General features: G+C 41.7%; 1 protein-coding gene across 2 annotated transcripts; it reads right to left on the bottom strand.

Annotated features, from left to right (window-relative positions):
• Positions 1-2155: 2155 nt before the first annotated feature.
• Positions 2156-19401, bottom strand: LOC130874421 (serpin B8). Of its 2 annotated transcripts, none has more exons than XM_057769735.1 (7): positions 19123-19401; positions 12550-12731; positions 10727-10864; positions 8673-8790; positions 6591-6733; positions 5942-6094; positions 2156-5067 (listed from the first exon to the last, which is right to left on the bottom strand). In XM_057769735.1, exons 2-7 carry the CDS (start codon positions 12715-12717, stop codon positions 4663-4665), a joined length of 1125 nt encoding a protein of 374 aa, XP_057625718.1. In that variant the 5' UTR covers positions 12718-12731; positions 19123-19401; the 3' UTR covers positions 2156-4662. The 2 variants fall into 2 exon arrangements, with proteins under 2 accessions (XP_057625718.1, XP_057625719.1); XM_057769736.1 differs by having other exon boundaries at positions 19275-19401.
• Positions 19402-20265: the final 864 nt, after the last annotated feature.

The following is a 20265-nucleotide window of genomic DNA, read 5'->3' as shown; positions in this document are numbered from 1 at the left end:
AGGTCAGGAACCAAAAGCTACGAAGAAACCCTGTCTCAAAAAAAAAAAATGGATCCTATCCCTAAATTTACAATTGAACACTATTAACACTTCTGAAAGACATATAGCTTGTTTTTGACACTTTGGGATGAAAGAAGAGATCTTCGATATGATAGCAAACACATTATGCGTCAACAAAATAAAACACGGTACTTGATTAAAATTGAGAAACTTTAAATTTTAAAAGTATTTTTATGAGAACAAAAGTCCAAAACATGAATTATAAATAAAAAAAAGAAATTCGAATGGCCAAAAGACATTTAAGGTCATGCTCAACTTCCTTAGCGATCAGGGAAATGCAAATCAAGACAACTTTAAGATACCATCTTACACCTGTCAGAATGGCTAAAATCAAAAACACCAATGATAGGCTTTGCTGGAGAGGTTGTGGAGAAAGGGGTACTCTCATCCATTGCTGGTGGGAATGCAAACTCGTGCAGCCACTTTGGAAAACAGTGTGGCGGTTTCTCAGGAATTTCGGGATCCACCTACCCCTGGACCCAGCAATACCACTCTTGGGAATATACCCAAGAAATGCCCTATCATACAACAAAAGTATATGCTCAACTATGCTCATAGCAGCATTGTTTGAAATAGCCAGAACCTGGAAACAACCTAGATGCCCTTCAATGGAAGAATGGATGAAGAAAGTATGGAATATATACATATTAGAGTACTACTCAGCAGTAAAAAACAATGACTTCCTGAATTTTGCAGGCAAATGGACGGAAATAGAAAACACTATCCTGAGTGAGGTGAGCCAGACCCAAAAAGAGGAACATGGGATGTACTCACTCATATTTGGTTTCTAGCCATGAATAGGGGACGTTGAGCTTATTATGCGTGATCCTAGAGAAGCTAATTAAGAAGGTGAACCCAAAGAAAAATATTTAGGCGATGAAAGGAGACAGAGACAAAGACCCACATTGGAGCACCGGACTGAAATCTGAAGGTCCAAATCAAGAGCAGGAGACAGAGCACGAGCAAGGAACTCAGGACCGCGAGGGGTACACCCACACACTGAGACAATGGGGATGTTCTATCAGGAACTCACCAAGGCCAGCTGGCCTGGGTCTGAAAAAGCATGGGATAAAACCGGACTTGCTGAACATAATGGACAATGAGGACTACTGAGAACTCAAGAACAATGGCCATGGGTTTTTGATCCTACTGATCGTACTGGCTTTGTGGGAGCCTAGGCAGTTTGGATGCTCACCTTACTAGACCTGGATGGAGGTGGGTGGTCCTTGGACTTCCCACAGGGCAGGGAACCCGGATTACTCTTAGGGATGATGAGGGAGGGGGACTTGATGGGGGAGGGGGAGGGAAATGGGAGGTGGTGGTGGGGAGAAGGCAGAAATCTTTAATAAATAAATAAATAAGTAAATAAAAACAAAAAAATTGTCTAAAATCCACATATATGGTAATTTGTTCTCATTGTATTTCTCAATATGATAATATACACATGTATAATATGAGTGAGAAATTTTAAAGATATTTCACTGAAGACCATATATTGATAGTAAATGATTACATGGGGGGAAATGTTGAACATGACTTTTTTTGTTTTAGAGAAACGCAAACTAAAACCATTCTGACATATGACGCTTTATATAAATAAAAGAATAATGGTGGTTGACCACATTTTAGTGAGCATGTACAGCAACTATATCATTGTTGAGAATGTTAAATAATACAAACTACTTTGGAAAAGAGTTTGGAAGTTCTCTCCCTCCCTTCCTTCCTCTCTCTCTCTCAGTATTTGTCTCTGTCTGTCTCTCACTGTACATCTGCCTTCTCTCTCTCTCTCTCTCTCTCTCTCTCTCTCTCTCTCTCTCTCTCTCTCTCTCTCTCTCTCTCTGATACAGGGTCTTACTGTGTAGCTCCTACTGGCCTGGAACTTACTATGAAATCCAGGCTGGCCTATGTCTCACAGAGATCCTCCTTCCTTTGCCTTCCCTAGTGAGTGCTAGAATTAAATATATATGCTACCATAAGAGGCTTGGATGTTTCTTAAATGTTATTAAATGTTATACCTGCACTTCCTAATTAGTCAAAAAAAAGAGAAAGCATTAGGAAACAAATATGTGAACATGAGTGTTCTTAAAAACTTTTATTTACAGTAACCAAACCTTGACAACATTGTAAATATCTATAAGATTATGAATGGATAAACAAATTATGTCTATATAATGACATATTAAGTAGAAACAAAAGAAACTATTGATATATAGTATAATGCAATATATAATATAATGTAATACATAAAGTATAATGCAATGAAGGAGACTCTAAAAACGTTTTCAGTGACTGACAGTAATAATACAAAAGATACATTATTCCATAATGAATCATGAAACAAATCAGTGATTGCCTGAGCGTGGGTGCAGTGGCTGACATGGACCATGGAGCTGATGGATAGCACAGTTACAAAGGCACTTCACAGAAATGGGGCAGCAAGGCTGTAAGAGCCAGAGGACCAGGGAGGCTGCTGTGCGACTCTGTCTTCTAGCTATGCCAGGGAAGCTAAGCAATGAAGTCCCAACAATATGGCTACCTAAACAAGACATGAAAGTTGCAGCAAGAATTGACATCTCAATGTGGATAGAGAAAATATCATGGGGCCATTCCCTAGATTAAGAGTTACAAACAACAGCTTCTGAGAAAGAGAGAATGAGTCATCCAGGATGAGTCCCTGATTGGTTCTCTAACATTCCTAGAAACACAAATGCAGGGGCACTGAATGGACTCAGAGCATTGCATTTGTATGTTGACCTATAAATATGCATATTTAACTATGGTTAAAGACACGGGAAGAGGGCTCTAAAGTTGGGTGACAGAGATGGCTCAAAAGCTAAGAGCACTGCCTCTTCTTCTGAAGGTCATCCTAAGTTTAATTCCCAGCAACCACACAGTGGCTCACGGTCATCTGTAATGAGATCTGGTGCCCTTTTGAGGAAGAGACCTGGTCAGTTGTCATCATCAATTTAGACTATGAAACCCAATACGGACAAGTTCAACAGAACTGTCATGTACGGACTTCAGCATTGCCAGGGCATAAATTTCATTTCAATTTTTTTTCACATAGGAGCAGTATTAGGGAGGAGAAGGAAGAGGAAAATGATGAAATTATATTTTAATTAAAAAATTTAAATAAAAAAGAGATATTACAAAGTTTACAGAAAAAAATTGCAGGTGTGACGGTCCTGTTCTGTGTCTTAACTATGCAGATGCCATCAAGGGTACATGCATGTTTCAGAACTTACTGGATGCTACTTTCAGTTATTCCTATTCTGTTCAATTATTTAGCATTCTGTTCAGATTCCCCTAATCCTCACCTGACTCCTCTTGGGCCCTCCTCACTCACTCTCAGATTCAGGACTTCTTCTTTAATTGTTACACACATACATGTATAAATACAACTTGCGGGATTCATTTAGTGGTGTTTGAATGTATGTGCACTTAGGACTGCATTTGATTCACATCTGAGCATATGGATAATTAGACATCTGGTTTGTAAGAACTGTTCAGAGTGAAGCTTCCTTTGGGGTTGCGTGCATTAGAAAGTACTGGGGAGGGATAAGGACCACACTGTGGAGCATTAGAAAGAAGTGGGCGGGGGTAAAGGCCACACTGTGGAGCATTAGAAAGAAGTAGCGGGGATAAGGGTCACACTGTGAAACTTTAGAAAGAACTGGGGAAGATGACCACCACACTTTAGAACTTTGTCTCTTAACTACTTCCTGTAACTTACTTACTGAACTTATTTCTTTAAATTTATTTCATTTTATGTGCATTATTGTGAGGGTGTCAGATCCCCCGGAACTAGAGTTACAGACAGCTGTGAGAGCTGCCAAGTGGGTACTGGGAATTGAACCTGGGTCCTCTGTAAGAGCAGTCAGTGCTCTGAACCGCTGAGCCATCTCTCCAGGCTGAAGCCTTGAACGTGTACTTGAAACTTGTGGGAAGAGTTGTCTAAGTGGTGGACATACAGGACTGTTCAGTAACACTGATGGAATGAGAGACTGTCTCAGCTTCTTCTGAGACAGGGGACAGTTCCAGTTATTCTATAGATGTAATAGGGACCTTCGACTGGCATTGCCTGATAAGACTGGCAGTGGTGGAGATGTTAGCAGTGTGGGATAGCACTTTGTGAGCTGGGTTGTGAATAAGGCTGGAGACAATCAGAAGCTACTTAGACACTACAAACCAAGTATGGCCTTCTCGGCTCCAAACTCCCCACACATGGCATTGGGGCTGTCAGCAAAGATATTCACCAACTAGTAAGTATACTCTTTATTTGTGCAGTGAAACCACCTTGCCAATCTGGAAACATGAGGTTTTAATTTTAGCATGTGGCAAAAAAATTATGTGTAAAGCAATCACACGTTACACTTTCTTGTCTTTTTGAAACAGGTATTGAAAGGCTAGCCTCAAGTTTTCTATGTAGCTGAGGATGATTTTGAACTGATCCTCCTGCCCTGTACCTCCCAAATGCTAGAACAGCAGGAAGGCACCATCACGCCTGTTTTTATAGGGTACTTAGGCTTAAACCCAGGGCATGGTGCTTGCTATGCAAGCGCTCTATGAACTGAGATACATCCTCAGCCCACGATAATGCCTTTATGGAGAAGAGAACCTGCCACAGAACAAGATGCTGCTGGTTTTGTAGTGCCAGATGAAGAAAAGGAATGGGTGGTCAGCACAAAATCTTGGTTCTACTCTACAGCTCCGGGCATTCCTGATCACGGCGGTGGTCGCCGCTGCTTCTGTGCCTTCCTCGTTGACCTCAACAAAGCACTTGTGGGCAACCTTGGACACAGGCACATTCTTCTGAGTTGCCATTCCAGAAAAGTCAGCCTTTGTTTCCTCAAAGGCATCTGTCATTCCCAAACTCTGAAGAAAAGATTCCAGGTCATAACTCTCCTCCAGCTTTAATCTGGGGAAAAAAACTTGGACTTTACTTTCTGTCATGTTTTCTGGGTTTGTCCAAGCTCTGAACTTCTCATAGGTAAGTGCTTTTTCTACCTGAAATGACAAAGGGTCAATTTTTAAAATTAGGAGGACAGTAGGCTACTGTCGCTTGCATTTCTTCATCCCTTTACTTAGTGAGCAGTGACAGCCGTTTGACTTTGTTTCTATTCCTAGAATTTTCTCAATTTCTTCTCAAAGGGCCATGGTAGTTCTCATTCTTGATTTATGTCAATAGCTTTCTGGTTACATAGGGAAATAAAGGAAATCAAGTGTCCTTACCATCTATCCTGTGCCCTCCCATGGTGGGCAGGAGCTTTGCCAGCAGACAGCTGACTTACCAAAACACTCCTGGTCATACACCTTCTACTTTGTAAGTCTCTACTTCATGGATTTTGTTCCTTTGCTGTCATGAAGAAGATTAAATTAAACTGAAGACCCATACTTTAGGTCTTTGTGTTCAAGGTGTGTTCCATGAGTCAACTGCACTTGCCTCATCTGAAAACTTGTTAGAAATGCAAAATCTCAAGCTGAATTAAAACCTGCATTTCTGAAACTATTACCCATGGAGTTCCTAAGCACATTAATATGCGGGAAACTCTGCCACCATCCAATGCTATCCTTCTTCCAGGATCTTTGCTGAAGAATGATTGGGCTATCAACTAGCCTCACCCTCCTAAATTTAAAAAAAAAAAAGAAAATGCTGTTATATTTTTGGAACGTTCTTATCCTAACGTCATCAAAACTTGTCTACTTCTGGATAAACATGAAAAGAAGTGCATACACATGTTCACTGAAGGGAACACCTGCGTGCTCATCCAGCACAACCTAGAATAACTCTTAGCTGGAAACTCTGCAAATGCAGCTGAGAGACGAACTTGGAAAATGAGCTCAACTGGCAATGCACAGACACTCGGTGCGCAGGACTCACCACAGCCAGATCAGTGTTCTCATCAGGAAGCAGAACAACCATGCACAGCTCCTCCTCTGCGTAGGGCAAGACCAGGACCTGCATGTTTACCTCATCCACATGCCCCATCATAAACTTAGCATGCTTAAACATCATCTGCACTGTTTTTTTCTCCTGATGAAAATGAAATTGAAATTAAATTTCTAAAATGATAAATATAATTTACTAAAAACAACTTATATCCGACTCTCGGGACTCAGAAGAGTATAAGATGGTCATTATTTCTGTGCACTTAGTCTGTTAAATGTAAAATCTTCCTTAGCCCATTGCAGTGTTGAATGGGCTTATGTTCATTGAATGAGGTATCACTAGGTAAAATCACACATTTGTGTAGCCTGCTATTGTTAAACTGACAAAAGTCAAATTCCATTTCATATTTAAGGTAAGAAGGAATTGATCAAGGATGAGTAAAGAAAAAAGATAACTACCAGTGTATATATTATTCTAGTTTCTCTTTCTACCTCTAATTAAAGATGTAGAAGAGGTATTAGTTTAACTCAAAATTAGAATAAGAATCAAGTGTAAAACAAACTGTTCCTTTTCTCATCCACCATCTTTCCAGCTTACTACTTATAAAAAAATAACAATACATTGGAAAATACTGCCCTACCTGGTTAGTTTTAAATGGCATGCCCCTTGTGTACTTTCTGTCAAATTGAGCCTTCCACTTTCCTTTGAAATACATGGCATTCACGAGAACGAGCTTAGTCAGTGAGCAGACTGTTCCAGGACTTAGAACTTCTGAAATTTTACCTGTAGAGAATGTAAAAAAAAATGTTTAAAAGAAGAAGGCTGTACGAAAAGTCTATTGTGAGTTGGAGATAAGGGTAGTGATAAGCACTCTCCTATAATCAATTATCCTGACATAAAATTTAAAGGCCAGATTAGGTAGAGAACTAGGCTTCAGTCCTGTCTAATGCATCATTTGTCCTTAAACAATAACCATGTTTTCTGCTCCTCATAAGTCTTTTGCATCACTAGCCTGGCCTCAACCTTGCTACACAGCAGAAGCTACCCGCAAACATGCAGCCTTCCTTCTTCAGCCTCAGTAGTGCTGATGTATCAGGTATGTGTGAACACGCCCTGTGTAGAGAAAAGTTTGAAAGCAGGTATGGCTGCTATGGCTTAGCCTTGAGTTTGCATGTTTATCAGTTCAGGATGAGAGCATTTCCCTGAACTTCTGCTCAATTCACAGAGGTAGCAGTTGGCTACACTAAGAAAATAAGCCAATATCTTTGATTCTAACAATGCCCTCTTGGTCTTAGCACTACAAGATCGCAGTTACATTACTATGGACATTTTACTTGGATTACTTCTTGGTTGGATACAACTTCACTGTGCATGGTAAAGGATTTAGTGAGTGATACCTGATTCAATTTCAATCACCACAAATACCCTCAGTTACTGTCAAGTGACAATTGGAAGGTAAATCCAGTCCTGGTTAAGAATCACTACTTAGTACTAATTTCCAAATCATATTTATATAATCAGAGGTTTCCAAAAGATCAGAAATATATACTTGTAATATATACAGGTATATATTCATACACATCTATGTATATACATAGATGTGTGGGTATATATGTGCATGTGTGCGTGCATGTGTGTGTGTAGGTATATGTAGGTATATATGAAGGAAGGAAGGCTATCCAAAAAGTAAACCAGAAAAAGAAATTATGGAAGCAGGATAAAGAGCTCAAGTTCCATGACCAATGAATGGGACAAGATGATCTTAAAGACAGCCTTCAGTTCTACTATTCTGGAAAAGCATACAAGGGGTGCCTACATGGAGGATGTGAAGAGATAAAGAGAGGTGATGGTAAACGAAAGGCAAACTTTTGAGATTGCTTCTGCTGACGTACTGTTATCTCATCCACGGGTATGCCAGAGCCCACTAGGTGATGATGCATGAACTATGGGGGGGCTCTTCCTTCCTGGGCTCATGGTCTGACCAGTGTTAGTATGATCAGGTAACCACTGTTAATTCAAATATGGTGAGAGTATCATATCAATTAAATGTATTAGATGCTAGGTTCTAGACTGTCACTTGAACAAGTAAATGACTTTTAATTCCTCCACATCTTAGAAGTCTCTAGGTTTCTTTCTTGTTATTTAGGGCACCCTCTTTTATTCAACATTCAAGTCAAGAGCAGGCCAGAATATTTCATGAGGAAGGGAAGAAATCAGGTTTGTGAATGTTGTAACCCCAATAGTAACAAGACAACAAGATTCTAGAGCAAATTTGAAAAAGAGTCATGTTCTGAAACAACTGTGGTCCCCCTGGTTATGTTAGGAGGATGAGGCCACCACGGTCACATTAAGAGGAGGATGAAGGCTGCAGGTGAACTGATGAACTGCTCAGATTCCAACAGGTAGGGAACGGGCCAACTCTAACTGATCCCAAGAGAAGATACTTCTGTTTCAGAGAACAGCAGAACATTACCAGGGACCCCAACGGAAGCGTTTACCAGGGACTTCTCAGCACAGTTTTAAGGGAAGCAGTCTGAGACTCAACATTGGGTTACTTTTTAAATGTTACAATCTGATAGTCCCAAGGAAAGTCCAGCATACACATCATTATAGCTCTGAGAACCAGGCCACAGGAGCAACACCATGGAGAGCCCAGCCCCATCTTCCACAGAGCTCACTGTCCCTCCTAACTCCAAAGTCCACCTAAATCAAAGCCTCCTACCTTCAGTCTTTTCCATCACCCAGTTGTTGATGTGTTTCCTGCACTCTTCAGTGTTCTCAGCAAAGGACAGCTCTTCCAGCTCTGCCTGATAGAACTTCTGGCAGGAATCCTTGAAGGTCTATGGGCACAAACAGGGGTTGGAGCCTATTCAGCTAAGTTTCTCACAATTGGGGGAACACATGTTTTTTCTTAACATTTTCTCTAGCATAAGGGTCTGTGGAGGTGATGCTGTATTTCAAGATGTATTCATGCAATTCTCAAAAAGATGTTGGTCTCCTACACTGCCCAGTGTTGAGAGAAATACTGGATACCAGGAGAAAAGATGCACCTGGCTGGGTGGCATGTGGCCTGTTAAGAGAACATGCTGTACACAATGGGTGGCCCATGGCCTGTTAGCAGAGTAGCCTGTACACAATGGGTGGCCCATGTCTTGTTAGCAGAATACCCTGTACACAATGGGTGGCCCATGGCCTGTTAACAGGATACCCTGTACACAAAGACATTTAAGCCAGGTTAGGACTGTTGTTATCCATGAACAAAGCACAGAAATGTCTCTTCCAGACATGCCAAGAAGACTCTGTTTGATTTTCTGTTTTCCCACCTGGCAGGCACTCACACTTTTCTACTGATTACATTGTAAAGAACTAAAAGGTAAACTTAAAAGTAGACAAGGAAGTAATCAGAATGTTTATGTCTGGAACACAATGATTGGTCAGTTCTCAAACCCTTTAGCAAACCTGTTTCCAAAATTATTTACATTATGATTCATAACAGTAGCAAATGAAAGTTAAGAAGTAACAATGAAAATACTTTCGTAGTTGGGGGTCACCACAGCATGAGGAACTGTTTGAAACGGTCGCAGCATTAGGAAGGTTGAGAGCAACCCTTGGATTATAGGGAACAAGGAAAGGTCCTTGGAAGTAGCAAAAGATAATGGGGATCATGGATCCTCATTAAATATATGTATATGAAAGATTGCATTTGTGTATGTGAGCCTCTATGTACGTTCACTTATATCAGCAAAGTCAAACATAAGTGGAAGTTAAATTAGGAGATTCCCTAACACAGTATAACTCAGATAACTTCCCTACAAAACGTGTTTTCAGATACAAATGTAGCGATTAACTTCACTCTCTGTTCAATACCTAAAATGTTTTAGAGCCCATATACAGTAGAAATGTAGACTATGAGTTATTGTGCCACCAATATGTAAAGCTGATGTTCAAAGTGAACATGACTTCATTAGAAGAACCATGGGATCCAGAGTCATCTCCAGTGATAGATAAGACTAAAGCAGCAAGCCAACAGGGACAGAATTTACCATAGCCAGGACAGCGTCCTCCTGAGCCTTATGTAGGAACACTCAGAACTTTCAGCCAATAAAATGGTCAAGCTTGCACCATTCATTTCCCTAATTTCATGTCAGTGACAGTCTTCACATTATGCAACATGACAGTCAGACCTCACTCGTTTTAGTGGGCTGTGAGTTTGGGATTATATGCTCAAGCATGAAGACATTTTTATCTTAGACTATTTTTTTTCAGTGGTTGGATTTGTGAGACTGTAAATAACCAATGCAGGCACAAAAAGACCCATTAAAAGCCATGTATAATAATGTGGAAACCACAGCCTACAACCAACCCATCAGAATTCATTTAACAGTGGTGATTTAGAAGACAGAGTAGATCTTAGAAACCTTGAAAGTTTGTCTCAATAACACTCAGCCCCAAAAGCACAGGTAGGATGGGGAGGGGCTCTATATAACATGGTGGATGACATGGTCACTAAAGGGGAGGGGAGAAAGGGTGAGGATATCTATCTGGGTGCAGGAGGATAATATATTGACTTCGACATCATGGAGGGATTTGTCAGGAAAAGAACTTGAGAGGACATAATTCAAAAGCAGTTCTAAAATCCACAATTACAGTGTCACAAGAGTAATTCTAAGCACATTTCTATGGCGAGACCATTAAACTTTGCTGCCTGCTTTTCTTCAATTTTCGTCATTTTTATTGTTTTCAACTTCTTTTTCTCAATATCTGAGTACAACATACCGAAAGGAAATCAAATGATTCTTCTCCAAAAAGTCGGCAGGCGCTTTTTAGCAAGTACTGGGTGCCAGTTTTGTTAACCTCTGAGAGAAGGGTCTGGAAACCTTTGTGAACATCTCTACCTTCGTTCAAACCAAGTACCTAGGAATAGAATAAATAGACTATTGAACAAAGTCATTATCTCCCCTTCTGCAGACAAACCCAGCTAAGGGATGACAATGTGACATGTTCCTATAGTACAAGGAGTCCAGGGTGATTGTCTCAGTAGGTTTACAAGCCAGCACGTTTGTCATCTGAAGCTGTGATGGGGCTACCCAGTGCTTTGGAGGACATTGGCAGCATTTGTGGCCTCTACCAACTAGATGTCAGTAGCACCTCTCTGGTCTGAGAACAAAAGCACTGAGCCCTTAGGACGTGTCTCTGGGGAAGCAAAAATGCCCTCTTTGGGTGAGGGTCCTTGGTGTGCAGGAATCATCCATCCTAGTAAGGCATCATGTGATAACCCAGGATCGATGCACAACATAGAAATTAGACATCAGTAAAAACAAGTCCCAGTGCCTTTATCAATGGCTTCTCAGTCAGCCCCTCTTGTCAGCCACAGAGAGTTCAGTTTGATCCCATGCTCATTCAGTCCCAGTCCAGCTGGATTTGGTGAGCTCCCATTAGAAAACGCACACTGTCTCAGTGGGTGGACCAACCCCTCATGATCCTGAATTCCTTGCTCATCTTCTCCCTCCTTCTGCTCTTCAACTGGACCTTGGGAGCTCAGTCCAGTGCTCTCATGAGGGTCTCTGTCTCTATCTCCATCCGTAGCCACTGGCTTTTGGGAGCCCTAGTCTATTTGGACACAAAGCTTCCTAGGCCTAAATGTAGCAGGGAGGGCCTCGAACTTCCCACAGGGCAGAGTTCCCTGCCCTCTCTTAAGGAGGGAGGGGGGGTGGGGGAGTGGAAGGAAATTGGAGGAGGGGAGGAAGTGTAAATTTTTGAATGGAAAAAAATAAATATTAAAAAAAAGAAATTAGACATCAGGAGTGATAACCAGGGAATACGAGAATAAAACAGCAGAAATAAAAAGGAAGAAGTTTTCAAAATTTCTTATTTTCCAAATCAAATTGTGATTTACATATCAAATCAAAGTAAGTGTATGACTCCGACCAAATCTCACTCTCAAGATTTCTTCCCCAGTGACTTCAGTACTGCAGGAGATCATCCACACACGATCATGCTAGTAGCCAAGTGATATCCACATGGTGACTTATGTGATGCTTTTTTACATGGCTGAAAGTATGTCAAACTATCAGGATTGTGTCATTTGTAGAAAATGCAGATTGTGTGTTCACTCTAAATGATTCCCAAAGAACTAATTCCATACTTATGTTCATTTTCTTCGACTTTTGTATAATCATACCTGCAAAGTCACCCATTCCACAAAAGCTTACTTACACGGCTGCATGACTCTTTAAAACATAACGCTTCAAAAACTAGAAACATAACAAAGATGGGGTGCATCATGTTCCTTTGTGTGGGTCAGGACTCTAATTACCATTTTCTGCAAGATGTGAATATACCAGAATGTTTACCAGAATCTAGATAAAGGAATTTAACACTCAATGTCTCCTGTAAACTGTGGAGATGACTGGTCCCACATGACTGCCTTGCTCCTGTGCTGGTCCAAATCTGAAACACTACAGAGTCTCTCCTCCACCATCAGCCACTGACTTCTACCCACTGGCTGAGGATACAGAAAGAACCCTGGTGTAGGGAGCCAAAAACAACCTGCTGTTTGTCTTCCATGCACCCCTTCCTGCATCTTCCAGTAAGCATACCTGGGACATTTGGGCTGCAGTGTTTCCTTTGGCTCCCAAGTAGACCATGGCCAGGGCAGAGGAGACACTCAGGGGACAGAAAAACAGGTTTCGTGACTTGTCTTCTTCACCCAATACTTTCAAGAGGCTGATGGCAAAAGAGCCATTGGCTTCACAGAGGTCATCCATTTGAGGGGTCTAGACTGAAGGCACAGAACAGAGATACATCAACAGAGGATTTCTGTAGTCACATGGACACCAGGGCCTCCATCAGAGGACACTAGGCATATCAGGTAAAATATCTGTCTGTACCTCAAAGATACCCAGTCCTACCCCTAAGCCCTGTAAATGCTATTTTATTATATTACTTAGCAGTAAGTACATTACTGTGGTATTTAATTAAGGATTTTAGACATATACACTAACCTACAGTATTAAGGAAAGTGTAATAAACTTGCAAATGCTCTTAGAACAGAGAGAAGTAGGAAGGTCAGGGTAAGAAACAGAGATGCAGGCAGAGGTCCCTGTGATGGCAGGCCACCAATGTGGCCACCTCAAGAAGTTGGTAAAAAGAAAACAAATCCAAAATTCTCCCTGGGGGCCTTGGTGAGAGCAGGGTACCAGGCTCTGCTGTACAACTGCTGAGTTTGGGCCTCTAGGACTGGGAGATGATGAATTTGTGTCCTGTGCTGTCATAAGCCTGTAAGAAAATTGAAGGTTTAGTGGCCTAAGAGCCTCAGGTGGACTGAAAAGCTCTGGACAGGGAAGCTGACTTGACTGACCACACCTGTGGAAGCCTTTGTTGAGGAGATCCACACACCTAACCTGGTGGCATCACCACTTCCAGACATGCAGACAGAATCTTCCATCACCAAAGTTTCTGCTTTTCCATCTGGTAAAACCCTAACCACCGCTGCTACATTCACACACACAGTTTCATTTCCGCAGAAAGACTGTAGCACTTCAGCTGTTCTAATTAAAGAACTTCTGGTCCTGAAGATGTCCATCTTCTTCCATTCATTTCCACACTGCCTCCATCAAAGCTTGTCTAACAAAAATAGTTATACAACCAATATGAAATCAAAATCAAATATCCCCCCTGCATATATACAAATGTAACCAATGTTCATGTGGCTCATGAACATAGGACTCTCCGAAAAAGGGGCTCAGATAACCTCCAAAATTGTTTAATCCCTCCCTCTAACAGTAAGTCCCTCATTAAGTAGCCTTTGGGGTACACTTCCAGCCACTGTTCTCAGCATTGCCCCTTTAACCCCAATAAAATGAGGTTAATACAGGAATTGCCTCAAGGAGGGAGGGACTGGAAGGCTGAGCAGGATGTGGATGACCCTTCCAGAACTCCACTGAGTCATTAGAGACTGGAACTCCTGGATGCCAGAGCCTGTCATTCCTAAGTCATCACACACAAACAAAGCAAGAGAATACTGCTATTTCCTCTTTCAGTTTGATGTCTTTAATATAATTATTTTAAAAATTTCTAAGAATAATAACTAATTTTCTGCAGATGCACAGTGTATTTCTGTTACCATGAAAAGTAAAATCTGGGAGGATAAAAATTTACCAGTTTTGGAGGCTCTGGTTAGGATAGTATAACCTGAAATGTGGACTGTTGAAGATGAAAAATTTATGCAAATCAGTGTGACTCCAAAAAGATACAACATTTTCCACAAGATCTATTGAGACTAGTGTGGCAACCTGCAAAGAGGGTATGTGGGGAGAGGGTTTATTTCACATGAAACCCAAACCTAGAAGCAATGACTTTGGATCTGTCCTGGCCAGAATGCCTTTCCCTCAGCTTCACTAAAAAGAAATAAAGCTAAATTTGGCCAAATATGCAAAGAATTCCTCCTACTTAGAGCCCTGACTTCCTTCCTCCCAAAGCTTTAACTTTAGAAACCTTGTCATTATTAAGATCTTTGCCCTTTCAAATGTAAATTAACTGCCTCCAACCAATTTTATACCCACGCATGCCCAAGAACCTCAAAGCCATCATTGAAATGTGGCTACCCAGTTGAGCCCTATTAACCTGGCTCTGGAAATAGTAATACCCCAGTCTAGGTCTGGCCTAGCAGCACAGTCCTGTTGTCTCACTTACCCGGGAAACTGAAACAAACTTAATGATCACAAGTTCAATGACAGTCTGGGCTACAGATTAAGTTCAATACCAGCCAAGACAATTCAGAGATATGCTATCTCAAAATAGTAAGGAAAAATAGGGTTTGACTTCAAAACCCTTCCCCAAAAGCACATCCAGCACCACAAATAAACAAAACAAACACCAAGAAAATAAGAGTCCAACTTAAGCATGAATCTTGTTTCAAGTGATAAAAGTAATATTACTTATATCATTATTATCATTGTGATTAATCCTTCATTATCAATCATTATGATTGTACCAAAATGTCACATGATCATTATTAGTAGTTGCTGTTATTAGTTATTGTAATCTTAAATTATTGTCTTTCACAATAATTTTATATTTATTGTGTGCATTTCTATTAAACTTTATGATAACCCTAGCTAGTAAGTTTTAGAAGATTTAAATCTCACCGAGTTAGTCACTATGGCCCTACATGCTGTGGGATAGTGCTTTTGTACATTCTAAAGATTTGTCACGCGTATTGGTTTAATAAAATGCTGATTGGCATGTAACCAGGCAGGAAGTACAGGCAGAGCAACCAGGCTAGGAGAATTTTGGGAAAAGGAAAGGCAGAGACACAGTCACCAGTCAGACGTGAGGAAGCAAGATGAAAATGCCTTACTGGGAAAGAGTACCAAGCCACATAGGTAAAAATTGTGGGTTAATTTAAGTTGTAAGAGCTAGTTAATAATAAGTCTGAGCTAAGAGGCCAAACAGTTAGCACTTAATATAAGCCTTTGTTTGTTTATTTGGGACTTAATGACTACAGGATTGGGTGGGGCAGAAACTTCTCTCTATACCTACAAACCGTTTTGTTTTTTTTTTAAATATGCTATCTTTTCTCCCATATGCACATATAATTCTAACTGGAAATTTTAAACCCCACAAGAAGATTATGTTCTAATTTGGAAAATTAACAACAACAATAACAAAAAGAAAACCAATATGGAAAACACTAGAAACTTTACCTAGAGCTTATGGCCATGCACATGTTCATTTCCCTGTATAGACAGATCATGAACTCAGAACGTCACATACAGTAGCTTTGCACTCATACTTTATTGAGGTCCGAGGACTTGATGGTCACTTGTATCTCTCGGACACAATAAAAAGTGGGGAACTTATGGCTCAGACTGGGGAATTTTGCTCAAGTTTTTGTATAAACTCCCCCCATCCAGGCTGGTTTTAAGAGAAGGCATCTATTATAGAGCAAAATTTGAAGTTCTTCTGGGTCACCATATTATAAAACCTCTCCAGGACTTGCCATCAAAGAGTACAGGCATCAGGTAACATGGCATGTCGTGGGCAAGCCCCAGTAAAGCAGGATCTACCTCGTCTCCAGGCAACATTTGTCCTCACAGCCTCACCTTGCACAACTTGACATTTCAGAAGATAGAGGCCTAAACAAATTGCACAAATTTCATCAACCAGAAGGTGGCACCAAAGAAACTCTAAGAAAAGGAAAATAAAGTCTGATAAAACATGACGAAATTCTGATTTGATCCTACCTTAGGATAAAACCTTGGGGTGTGTGTACATGTGTGTGTGGGGGGGTGCAAGTTTTACCTTGTCTGAATAGGCCAACAGAATAAACTAAACTACTGCCTAAAACACAGCTACTTTACATGTAATTGCTCCTAATTGCAAACTCCTAATTCTGGTTCCGTTCATGCCTCCTTCCTTCATCTCACTTCCTTGACCCCATTCCTTTTTAGCACATAGGTAGTAGGCAACAGCATACCACAGTTTGGTGAGCACATGATCACACACACACATGTAAATGCGCTCACATGCACACACCCACTGGCATGTGTAAACACACTTGCATGCACACGTGTGTACACGTGCACACACACATACACACGTAAAGCATGGTCCTACTTACTACAAAAGTTAATCCAGAACAGGAACTATGTGAAAATATGACTCTGTCCTTGTTTTCTTGTCTCAATCTTACACAAGAAGCTTTTGAGAAAGTTGAAAGGTCAAACAAAATGGACTTTGCCTAATAAATCTAAAGTGAAATTATTTTCAGTAAAATACTAAATAATACCTTTAGGGTTCATTCTGCAACTAGACTGGCACATAAATGAATTAGTATTCAGTTAATTTTCATTTTTACAAGTGAAGAAATAAGAACAAGGACAATTAAATACTGTCCGGAGGATTCACAGGAGAAGTGACACCCTGAAAACCAAGCCCCCTGCTTCTGAGTGTGTGACACCATTCTTTTGCTGGGAGTATGAAACACTTCATTTCTCCACAATCTCCCAAATGCAAACACTCAGAGAGCATTTGTGCTGCCGTCTCCTTTCATGTTTGTCAGAACACGACAAAAGAACGACCCACGGGGAACAATGCCCCAGGAACTGTAGGAGAGGCTCCAGAAGAAAAGGAAGAGGGCCTTTTACCTCAAGAGCAGTTTTCCCCTGGATTGTTCTTGGATGTGATTTCTTGGCTCCTCAGTTAAATATTTACATTCCATTTATAGGGCATGTTAATTCTTGGTGGATGTCGGAACGTAGCTATAGGACCCAATCTGATGGCAGGACACGCTGACTGCTGTCTTCAGTGTACTCTGAATCTAGATACGGCCTCTGCCTTGCTTTCCTGGCTTCACAGATATAATCTATAGTGCATGCCAGGTAACTGTGTTTCAATTGGTCTGTCTTGAGAAAGTTCTGTTAATATTTAGTGTGTGCTTACTGGCATTTATTTACATTTTTTCTGATCATGTTTACTGAACAACCTCCCTCGAATCGTTGCTTTCTTTGTTGCATTCATGTATAAAAGTATACTCTTATGCATAATATGCACATAATTAAAGTTGTCTGTATTAGACTGTAGCCTGCCCGTTCTTTCAGGTCCTCAGATCCCATGTCTCAGACACAGATCTGCAAGGGTCAACAAAAATCGACAAATGTCAGGAGAGGAAAAGAGAAAAAAATAGTTGTCAAATCCCTGACCACAGAAACACTGAAATGCCTGATCTCTGAAGCAGATAATTTGTCAAGGTTTCTGTGCCAAGGAATCCCACCAGTAGTGGAACTGATATCTAATAGAATCCCATGTAGTCATCTCAAAGAAGCTGCCTCTGAAAATGTGAGCAGGAATTCTGGAGGGGGTACTAAGGGGGAATTTATTTCAGTCTGAGAAACTGGCAGGCACAAAAAAAAAAAAAAAAAAAAAAAAAACAACAACAAAAAAAAAGTAGGCAGATCATGTTTGTGTGGCATCTGGGGACTGGTCTGTTCGGATCCTGTGAGACACCAGGGGGAGATAAGATGGGTCTCTTTTGCTGAATTGATGAGTCTAAACATGAGCTAGGGGCTAGAAGCCAAAACACTTCTAACAAAGTGTTATACGTAGATATCAGGCCTTAGGAAAATGACACAGCTCACTATTTGGTATATAAAGAGGCTAGGGAGATTGTGAGTAGAGTAGGCCACTATCGCGGACCATTGACTGTTGATATAGATGAGACCCGGACTGGAGAAGTAGGTATTTTCAGCATTAGAGGCTTTGGGCATCCTGACTCCAGCCTTTGTTAACAGGTGAAATTTTCAAAGAGAAATCCACCTTATTCTAGGGGATGTCCAATATTTGAAGGTTGTGTAAGGGAGGGAGTGAAGGAGAAAGGGAGGGAGGGGAGAGGGAGGGAGGGAGGGAGGGAGGGAGGGAGGGAGGGAGGGAGGGAGGGAGGGAGGGAGGGAGGAAATAAAATGAAATCGTGACCTCGGAACCTGGAGGATATGTCTGCGTGGTCCACCACCCCAGCATAGGTGGACACACTGCCTTGACATGGGACAAAAAGCTCTCCAAGGCAGTCTGGGCCGGCAGTGCACGGCTGTAGTGCAGCTGCCTGAGAGCTGAAGAGAATCTAGAAAGTGGGGAACTCAGCTGAAGAACATTACACAGGCAGGGCGAATGCGGGGTAGGGGATGAAGCAGCGTTGTTTTATGTTGACAAGAAGCAGTCAATGAAAGAAAGATAAAAGAAAGGAAAAAATGTGTGGGGGGGGCAGTCCAGTGGAAAACTGTGTGAGGTGAGAGCGAGGAAGGAGAAGGGTATTGGCAGTAAATGAGGAACAGAGGGGACTTTTCTTTTCCACCCAGCGTGGGATGAGCCCAACACCCCAAACTAGCCCGAGGCTCCACGAAAATTCCTGGCTCCTAGCAGGTCACTCCCTAGCATTTTTTCTGCACCCGCAGCTTCTTGTTTCGCGGATGTAAAAGCTCCAGCGCCCGCTGCCAGGCATCAAAGCCCAGGATTTGGGGCCGCAGCAGTATCAGGGACCTCTGCATGCCCGGGAAACACGCCCACCCGGAAGCAGACGCGGGACCCAGAATGCGCCTGCGCTCTGCGAGCCTCGCCCGAGGCGGGCTGACCAGGCTTAGACCCACGTGACCCTGCAGCCCCTCGGCCGCCCTTACCTGCTGGTCGGCGTCCTTGCCAGCTCCCGGGCTCTTTCCTTCGGCAGGATCTGCGGGATCTGCCTTCTCCCGCGGGGCCTCTCCCTCCCGGCTACGCAGAGCAGTTGTCTGTTCTGGGAACCTGGGGTGTGAGAGCCTCCCACAGCTCCCACCTTAGTGATTAACTGCGGCTGCGGCTTCTTCTAGTCCTGCTTTGTGGACAATTAAAGTCCGCCTTGATCCGGGGCAAGGCTCCCTCGGGTGACTCAGAGCATAATGAACAGGCCCCAACAGTCTGACTCACTCTACCCAGAGTGGCACATGGGAGGAGACTGGCCAAGCAGCCTCCTACAGGGCTGCAGGGCGGTCTACTGACAGCAGTACCTGGATTTGAGGACAAAGCTAGGGTTTAGTAGCCCAGGACAGTGTGGATGACTTTGCCCCGTTTCAGGACTAGTTTGTTTTCCCAGGTCACTATGTGTTACATTTGTGTTTTGTGTGTATGAAAGAACAGCTTTGAAAGTTGAAATTTAACGTTGAAAATTAACCAGAGGCAAAGCCAGGGATTGCAGCTAATGCTGGGGCATACTGGACTGTTTTGCTTAGCAACCTAGCTTTTGGCTTGCATCCTCAAAGTTGATCACATGATGATATGTTGACTGTTATACAAACATACACATGATACACAAATGCCATAAAACACACAAATTCTTTAAAAGGCTTTAAAACTAGGAATAAACATGTTTGTACTGCAAAAAATTATGTACTTTGTTTTGTGTGTGTTTTAGTTCGGTGTTTTGACAGGGATTTGAAGATTTGGTTTAATTTTGATTCATTACTAACTGGATTGTTGGCTGTCCTAAAGAAAACATATTTCAGGAAATGAGATGTTTAGAATGAATGCAAGCTTTCTTTACCAAACCTTTACCCTTAATTTTTAGCTTGCATGCTAGCTCATCTGTTTTGGTATGAAACATTGAAAATCTGAACACTTTGTACTGCATTGTACTCCTATTTGGAAGATCATTATGGAGCTTAGAAAGTCTCATTTCCAGGCCTCTGAGACTTGTCTTTTCCAGCCTTCAAAGCATGTGATGTCTTGTTAGAGTCAGAGAATCTGGGAATAATCCACCACAGAAGACCTGGTTCAAGTAAGTCAAAGAT

The sequence above is a fragment of the Chionomys nivalis genome, chromosome 5, assembly GCF_950005125.1.
Source record: "Chionomys nivalis chromosome 5, mChiNiv1.1, whole genome shotgun sequence".
Lineage (NCBI taxonomy): Eukaryota > Metazoa > Chordata > Mammalia > Rodentia > Cricetidae > Chionomys > Chionomys nivalis.
Note: the sequence above shows the minus strand (reverse complement) of the source record. Positions and strands in the feature narration are given on the sequence as shown.